Source organism: Neopelma chrysocephalum, unplaced genomic scaffold (assembly GCF_003984885.1).
Source record: "Neopelma chrysocephalum unplaced genomic scaffold, ASM398488v2 Primary Assembly neopelma1_87, whole genome shotgun sequence".
Lineage (NCBI taxonomy): Eukaryota > Metazoa > Chordata > Aves > Passeriformes > Pipridae > Neopelma > Neopelma chrysocephalum.
This window is the reverse complement of record NW_020897749.1, coordinates 266227-275337: the sequence shown is the minus strand read 5'-3', so window position 1 is coordinate 275337 and position 9111 is coordinate 266227. Positions and strand designations below refer to the sequence as shown.

At 47.7% G+C, this 9111-nt stretch overlaps 1 protein-coding gene across 5 annotated transcripts in view; it reads left to right on the top strand.

Annotated features, from left to right (window-relative positions):
• Positions 1-7568: 7568 nt before the first annotated feature.
• The window catches only part of GPR89B (G protein-coupled receptor 89B), an 18228-nt gene continuing 16685 nt past the window's right edge, over positions 7569-9111 (top strand). For 2 of the 5 annotated variants that reach the window (XM_027692583.1, XM_027692582.1), the window contains exon 1: positions 7569-7658. In XM_027692583.1, the coding sequence (XP_027548384.1) occupies positions 7617-7658 (42 nt within the window). In that variant the 5' untranslated portion in view covers positions 7569-7616. Of the gene's footprint in view, positions 7659-7841; positions 7971-8012; positions 8033-9111 lie in introns of those variants that run through there. The other 3 variants (XM_027692584.1, XM_027692585.1, XM_027692586.1) reach the window with 3 other exon arrangements.

Here is a 9111-nt window from a genome sequence, read left to right as displayed (position 1 = left end):
GGCAGGCTCGGGCTCACACCTCCAGTCCCGCTGCCCCACGTCCCAGCCCGGGCAGCCACCGGTGCAGTCAGTCCTGTCACTCGCTGGTCTAACCCAGTCTCTGGTGGAGTTTCCCTGCCCAAGTCACGCAGCTGCCCCCGGTGAGAGCAGAGGTGGCTGGACTTCACTGCCGAGTGACGTTAAGCTGTACATATGTAGAAAGTTTGTGGGGTGCACTGGGGTTCTTCAGCACCACAGCGGTGCCACGTATTTTATTATTTTTTACACTCATAATCCCTTTGCTCCTCTTGGGCCTGTGTATTTTCCCCAAGGTGTGCAACCTTTGCTCCTTAGAAAAAGGCTGTTAGGTTGTCCTTCCTTGTGAAGGAAGACTGGAAGGTACCTCCTCAGTTTCGGGAAGGAATAGGACAAAGCAAAAGGACGTGCAGAGAGAGTGTCTGTAGATTACAATTTGTCCATGCTCCTAATACAGGAACAGGAGGACAGTTATCACAGACGAAAGGGAACTGAGGAAAGAGAATGTTTTTCAGAAGGAAAAGAGTCCACTGTGCCCAATTCAAGATACTAGAATTCAAGAAAGGGCAAAGATTTAGATGAACAAGAAAATCACCACATTTATACTAGATGGGATCTATTACTTTTTTATTTTTCCCACAGAAAGATATAAGAGAGTTTTAACGGTTCTGAGCATCAACCAACCTACTTGCTGAAGGGGCTTGGAAACATACTTTCCTGTAGGTAAAACCCAAAACCCTGTAAAGGTTTGGTATGAGGGGTCTTCTGCCTTCTTCAGAGCATCTGACCCTTCCAGATAACAGTTCACTGGACTAGATGAATCACTAGATGAATCACGCCCACCTTTGTTGCTTTCTAATTAACAATTCCACTCCTGCTCTCAACCTCTGACATTCATACCCTCGTTAGACCCCGGGGCTACTTAAAGATGAGTGCTTACTCTCATCAGGAGCGTATGGTTCACAACAGGGCTGTCAGGCAGGCCAGTCTTTGATCACCACATGTTGGGTACGTCATTCTTTCTCACTGGAGAGCCTCTGTAAAATGCACTATATGCACTCGATGGACACTGTAGTTCTTCCACAGCCGCCGCGGGAACGCTTGTTTCTTCCTCCGGGTCACGACTGCGCAGTGAGACGAGCCAGCGTCTTCCTCCTGCATCCAGTCAACTGCTTGATTTTCTTTTTTTTTTTTTTAAAAAAGCCAGTTTTCAAGTACCCTGCCAGGCTGTTGGTGAATCTGTAGCCGCCAAGGACGGGCCACGGCATCAGGACATGGGCAGGGAACTGATAGTCCGGTCTTCCGGCACTCAGCCTCATCTCTGCGATGAAATCACTGTGGGACTGTCAGCGAGTCATTCTTCCTTCTTGTGCAATTGGGAATAATCTTCTACCTTACAGTGATGATGTGAGGCTTGATATATTGTGCTAGTAATGGAAAGGGAGGTCCTTGGATGGAAGGCCCTACAGATGAGCAAAGGATTATTGCTATTTCTGGATGTGATAGCATATAAATGTGTTTTATTCCCTCTCAATGAGACAAATTTAAATGTTTATTCAAGAAATTCCTAGCGAAGTTGCATAACAGCCTCAGAGCTGTGGATTCACTGTATGATTCTACTTACAAATAATTATGCAAAACATACATATATATATATATATATATATATATATGAAGAACAGGGAAAATTATCTCCTTGGGAAGGGGGAAGTCACTGGATAATTAGAGCCATGCCTGGATCATTTAAAGGTGTGTTTACCCCCTTGGCTCCCTGTGCAAATAAATTACTAACTGATCACATGGCTCTCTGCAAGGAGCATAAAATGCAAGTGTCAAAATCACCAAAGGAGGTGATAGTAGAAGAGAAAGGTAGTCTCTTAGCTTACAATAGCATGTGGAGGTTGGTGTTCTCTAGTGTCTAGAGCAGTGGACCTAGGATAATAATCTTAGATTTATTTCCAGCTCTGCTTCTGACTTGCTGTGATAATCACTTTACCTCTCAGTGCCTGTTTTCTCCACCTGTAAAAATGGGTGTAAGAATTTCCACCTACCTCACAGGGATGTTGTGAGGCTTCCTTAATTCTGTTTGTAAAGTAAGTAGGAATGATCTGATGAAAAGCACTGCTGAAATGCATGGTATCCTTGTTATTTCCTGGCAGAACTGCTAACTCGGTTAATTTATGACTCCTCGACCAGAAGGGCAGTAGTTTGGAAATGTGAACACTGCACTGCACTGACAACATTAACATGGACGTGGATTTGCCATGGGTAAAAAAAGACTTTGTTGATTACCTCATCCTTCTCTCCCACCTTAGCCTTGGCCTTGCCAGATATGAAGCTGTGGTGAGTGTGGTTACATGGACCCCTCTTCATCCCCAGCATCCATTCTGGGGCAGAATTTATGCTTAAATAAGGCAGTTCCTGGAGTGCGGGGTTCGGGTTGGTGGAGCTCTGACTGTTTTAAAGTCCTTGCAAGGGAGGGGGCTGTATCACACAGTGTATTGCTGGGCTTCTGTTTCAAACCACTCAGTGTCATAGACACCAACAATCTCTTAGTGCTGAAACAAAATGAGGCACAGATTCCTCCTCCTGTAGGAGGGGAGAGATTTGTGGGGGGGATCTCTGCTCTCTAGGTCTGTGTGGGCATGAAATCTACTTACTGAGGGGGGAAGTCCCATCTCTCCTGCCACTCAGTAACTCACTGACTGTGCAGTTTTACATTTAAAGAGCGGCTGTGTCACACAATGATGAAAAAAGGTGGCAGTTTGCTGTTTTGTATAGAAAATGGCTTTTCAGGCTGACAACTGAAAGTAATCCTAGCCTAGGCGTAGTTTTGTTTAGTAAAGGCAGGAACATCCATGAGAACTAGACTAAAGCCTTCCTGGAAGCCCAAGGCAGTTGTGATAAAACAGTACATGGTGCCAGATTTCCTGAGGGCCAGGGTTGGGTAAACGTACCAAAATCGGGGGACTTGTCTAAGTATTGGAATAAGTTTTTTCCCCAAAAGAATGACACCACCATTTTTCAGGCTCTGTGTGTGCTAAACCTTTTAACATGGCTCAGGAAAGGCTTTTTGCCAACACCAAATGTGCTTATACAGCTGAGCAGTAACCATGGCAAACGGATGTGTGTCGATTTGCCAAGACATAGCCTGGCACACAATCCTTTCCTGGCAACCAGCTTGGCATGCACCTATTTCAGTAGAAGAGGCAAGACTCATTTATCTATCAACAATTCAAGCTTTTCTCTCGGCAGCCTGATGTACAAAGAGACATTGAAGGTTTGTGCAGCCTAGAGAGGAGGGGGCTAGGGGTATGGGGTCAGGTACCTAATGGGGAGTTCCAGAGATGATGGAGGCAGAATCTCAATGGAGGGGAGTTCCAGGGAAGATGGAGGCAGACTCTCAACAGAGGTGCACAGCAAAAGATCAGAGGCAACAATCACAATGAGCAGGGAAGGAAAACTTTGACTAAAAAATTCTGACAAGGGAAAAAATTGTTCAAGAGGAGAGTGGTTCAGCACTAAAGCAGGTGCCCAGAGGCGGGGTGGGATCTTCATCCGTGGGGGATGAAGCTTGGCTGGGAAAAGCCTTGTGCACCCTAGTCTGACTTTGCATTGAGCTGAAGGTTGGGCCAGCTGGTCCCTTCCAGCCTGAACTACCTATCCCATGGGATACCCCAAGTTGAAAGCTCAGTGCAGCCACTGCATGGTGGGATGACGTGTGCAGGGCACTTTCTGCCTCTCCAGGGTGTTCTGGTAGAGCTGGTTTAGACTGTCCCACACCAACTAACCAGGCACTGCACACACAGAATAAACTGTGCAAGTGTCCAAGGCCAGGTTGGACGGGGCTTTGAGCAACCTGGTCTAGTGGAACGTGTGCCTGCCCATGGCAGGGAGGTTGGAATGAGATGATCCTTCAGGATCCCTTCCAACCCAAACCATTCTATGATTCTGTGATTCTATGAACTGATGTTTGGTAGCTACAGAAGCTGCTTGAGACCAGAATTGTGTTGTGTAACTGGTTTGGAAAAAGCATCACAAATAAAAAAAAAGAAAAACAAAAAAGAAAAAAAAAAGAGAGTATGCTTGTCAACAGATAAAATCATGGAACTGTAAGAGGCTTAGGTCTTTCCAGCTCCCTTTAATTTCAGTGTCAAGTGTGCCTTTAAATCCATCTGAAAGTGCAGAGGACTGCATTTTAACATTCTGTCCACAAAAACCTGTGTGCTTTAAAGCTTGCTGATCTGGGATGAAGCAGCACTGAATAGAAATGGTGATTACAGAGCTACGGACAGAACATTTTGAAAAAAACAAAGACTGCTGGCCTTCGCCTTGCTAGGTCCAGCCTGGCATAGTAAAAGCAAACCAGCCATTTATTGGTTTCCAAGGTGGAAAGGCTACTTTGCTTGGAAAATCATGGAGTATCCTATCAAAAATCTTTTAAGACAAGGTAGGAAAGAATTTATGATGCAACTTTAAATGGCAAAACTGGCTCCCGTGGTGTTTCCCTGAAGCTCAGGGGACAGTTGGATTGAAGGGTGATCGGGGTAAGGAAACCCAGTTACAGATGAGCGTACCAGAAAATCCTGGCTTACAGGCAGCTGCAGGGCAGAGGCTGTGCAGGAGGCCAGCAGGGAATTCCAGCTCCTGGCACAGCATGCTGGCTGACAGGCAGGCTGCAGGCAGGGGCTGAAGTGGGGAGACCTGCGAGCTCATCGTCTGGGTTAAGGACAAGGCAGGCCAACTTGAGACATGAATTAAACCCAGCCCGCCACCAAATCTGGTGTTTCTGGATTTTAAGAAGGTCAGCAACTTTAAAGTATTTTAACTGAACATCTATGTGCTGGCTCCTCTATTTACCTGGTATAGCAGGGAACCAGAACTATCATGGGCAATGCTTTTTTTTTTTCCCCCCTCAATCCTTCTACTTAACTATATGAAGAATTACTGGGACAAAAATGTCCAGGTAACTAACTCAATACATATATGTTAGTTCAAAGAAGAGTCATAGACAACCCTGTGAAGGAGTCCATCTATTGCCAGTGAACATCATCATCTGAACTCATCACAAATAAATTCCAAAGAAACGCAGAAATCAGAGCGATGTGGGAATACTTCCAGCTTCAGAGTTCTTGTTTATGAAAACCTCTGGAGAGAAGAGAAAAGAAAATGGATGGCTGGCTGCCAGCTAAGCCTATTTGTCATAAATATGCCCTGTAGCATCTTCTGGAAACCTGTGCTGTTTCTAAATATACTCTTGGCCAAAACCCATGACTTAATTCAATATGCTGCACCCTTCCGCTTTACTTAAAAGACTTGATTTTAGTTCTCTCTACAAACTGAACATAAAACAGCCACATTCACTTTAATATATGGCAGAATAAAATATGGAACTGAGCGGAAATCTGTCAATGTACGGGTCAGCCCTCCTTCCTCACACGCTGCCTCTCCTCACATGCAAAGAACAAAGTTTAAGACCTATGACCAAACTCTGCCTTGTTTTTTAACCTTGTGTTGAAGTGAGTGGAGTTGCCAAGGTGTAAACAAGAGCAGAATTTGGCTTTGTATGATTTATTTTTCAAAGGATTTCCTGTTAACTTCTGTCTTCAAACAGGAACCAACAGCTAACATTGCCCCACAACCTACCAACGCAGAACAAAACAACCACAAATGCCTCCAAACTCAGGAATCTCATCACTTTAGAAAAGAACAGTTTCTAAGTAGCAGATAGAGAAAGGAAGAACAGGGAAGGCCTGATCTCGGCTCTGCACTGATTGGCAGCAATATCATCAGCTGTAAAGTAAAAGGCCTCAGATCAGATACTCTGATAATCTCCTCCCTCAGTTCATTTCTCCGTGAAATCTGAATGATTTTCTCTCTTTGCAATGCTGTAGACAAGGAGACAAATTTCAAACCAAGATGACTGAGGGCAAGACAGAAACCAAACAATCAAAGAGACTCTGGGACTAATCCGGTGACTTGGCACAACCAAACATAGATTTGTTTTCCTAGTGGAATGAGTTGTAACAAATAAAGGTTCCTGATTTTCAATCAGCAGGGACTCCTTGCTTTGTTAAACTCCCAGCTTGATTCTTCCCTTCCCATATGGTTCCCTGTTCCAGATGCAGATTGTTTTGAGTGGCAATGGTGAGAATCATGGAATCATAGAATTGTTAAAGTTGGAAAAGACCTCTAAGACCATCAAGTCCAAACATCAACCCAGCACCACCATGCTCACCATTAAATCATGTCCTCAAGCACCAAATCCACGTTTTTTTGAACACTTCCAGGGATCGTGACTCCACCACTTCCCTGCGCAGTCTGTTCCAATGTTTTACAACCTTTTCCTCGAAAAAATGTTTCCTGATATCTAATATAAATCTCCCCTGATGCAACTTGAGGCTATTTCCTCAAGATGTGTTTTTAAGAGAGAAAAAAAAAAGATTCAGACGCCCTTGAGTTCAAGCAGGGACATGATTGTGACATGAAGGATTAGATCTCACACCGATAGGCATCAGGAAATCCCCTGTCTGAGCTTTTACTTCCCTTCTGGCCCCATTCCTTGATATATTATGATTGCAAATCCTGAAAGGCATCTGCAGCGCTGCTCTCGGGGTGGAGGGAGGATGGAGAGGGCCCCACACGGGAGATCTATCTCCCCTTAGGTGGGAAGATGGGCCTGGAACAGTCATGGAGCATCACTGTCCACTGCTGACCCACTTCTGCACAGGAGTCACAGCGTGGGAAAAGGGCAACTCATAGAACCACAGGACAGTTTGGGTTGGAAGGGGCCTTAAAGATCACCCAGTTCCAACCCCTCTGCCACGGGCAGGGACATCTTCCACTAGACCCGGCTTTGAACACCTCCAGGGATGGGGTATCCACAACTTCCCTGGGCAACCTGTTCCAGTTCCTCACCACCCTCACAAGGAAGATTTTTTTCCTAATATTTTATCTAAACCTGTTCTCTTTTAGTCTGAATCCATTCCCCCTCGTCCTGTCACTACATGCCCATGTAGATAGTCCCTCTCCATGTTTCCTGCGGGCTCCCTTCAGGTACTGGAAGGCTGCAATTACGTCACCCCTAAGCCTTCTCTTTTTCCAGGCTGAGCAATCCCACTTCTCTCATAGCAGAGCTGCTCCATCCCTTTGATCATCTCGGTGTCCCTCCTCTGGACTCGCTCCGACAGCTCCACGTCCTACCCGCGCTGGGGACCCCAGAGAATGGTGTTTGTCCCTCCAGGAGCCCACCTCCATCCCGGGACACCTCGATCCCCGGGACACCTCGATCCTCGGGACACCTCGATCCCAGGGACATCTCCATCCCCAGGACACCTCCTTCCGTCCCCCGGGCTGGCAGGGGGTGGCTTTTGAGGGGCACCCGCAGCGCTGAGTCTCGGCAGGGGCCAGGAGCAGGGCTCAGATTCCCACATTCCCGCCGCCGGGATCACTCCCGTTTCCCCTCGGGGGGCGTCTCGTCCCGTCAGGGGGGCGGAGCTTCCCCGCAGCTGGCCCCGCCCCTTGCCCTGGCCCCGCCCCCCGGGCAGGCCCCCGCGCGCCTGCGCACCGCGCGCGGTGCCGGGAGCGGGGCGGGCGCCGCCATGAGCTTCCTCATCGACTCCGGCATCATGTTCACCTCGCAGGTAACACCCGCCGCCCCCACCGCCGCCGGTGCTGCTGCGCGGGGAGGCCACCCCCGGCCGGCAGAAGGGCGAAGGGACGGGAGGGTCCCGCTTCGCCCCGGGGTTCCCGCCTCGCCCGCCGCCCCTCCGGGAACGTGAGGGGCGGTGCCTGCGGGTGCGCATGCGCAGCGCCCGGCGCGCGTGGGCCCCCCGCTCCCCCGTGTGTGTGTCGCGCTGTCGCTGTGTCGCGATATGGAGACCTCGAGCTCCTGCCCCGTCCCGGGGCTGCTCCCGCACGTGTCGCGGTGACCCCCGCGCACCTGCGGCGGCCGGGTCAGGGCTTCGGTGCATAAAAAAAGGTTCAGCCGATAAAGGTCGTAACGGAGCTTTTTTGCTTGAGTGGAGCTTTTCCTGCGATACCGCTGCACTTCTTGAGCCCGAGTGTAGCTTTGGTGCTGTTAGCAGTTCACCCAGCGCAAACATTTTCCTGTTTTTTTTTCTCTTTTTTTTTTTTCCTTTGAATTCCTAGTTCTGACTTATCTAATTAGCTTTTCTTTCATTTCTGGTGGCGGCTTTTCATCTTCTTATCACTGTATGCATTTCACATCAATATACACTTCCGTGTGTTTAAAATTTCCTAGTTGGATCAGGCAGGGGAATTCATCTTGCTGTTCTCTCTTTAGCGCTTGGTTTGTTTCTGGTGTTCCTTAAGAAGATTGGATGTAGGCAGTTGGACCAGATGATGGTTGTGAGTCTCTTCCAGCTGAAAGCCTATCCCATCCCATTCCATTCTTCTGTTCCAGGTTTACCCCCGAGGAATCTGCTTGTTTACGGCTTTGGAAGGTTTTTCGTTGTCTGCTTCCAGGAATTTAAAAGGATGACACTGTTTTATCCCAAGTGCCTCCGTTGATCCATCTGTGATTCAGCACTTCCTTCAGTTTTCTCTTTCTGCTGCCATCTTTCCATTAATCCTTGTTTTACCCCAGCTGAACTCACATAGGAGCCCTTTAAAGCTTTTCATGTCATCCTGCCTTTATCATTATGAAGTGGGTTGTGCTCTTGGCATACTTAAAACTGTCCTGTTGTTTTGTGTGAGGAAACAGTACCTTCTCCTTCCTTAGCCTCCTTTGCTAGCAATTTATCTTGCCACTGTGTTTTCTTTTACCTTCCACTCCTGCTCCTCCTGAGTGAGCATCTAAATGCCTCTTCTTCCTGGCTGCCTCTTTGGAAACTGAGGTGGTCCAGCTCTTTGTTTCTGCCAAAGGGGGAAGGTTCTGCTCCCTCTTTGCTTCCACAGCCACACTCTCTTTGTGCTCCCACCAGTGTTTGGTAAGATGAGTTTAAGTGGCTCACAGAGGGATCTGATGAGCTGCTGAGCTGGTGTGAAATTTTTGCTCTGTAGTGATGAGGGATGAGCTGAGGAAAGAGAACCTTTCACCTCTCAGCAGCAGCTGGTTGTCCTTTACAGGCTTTA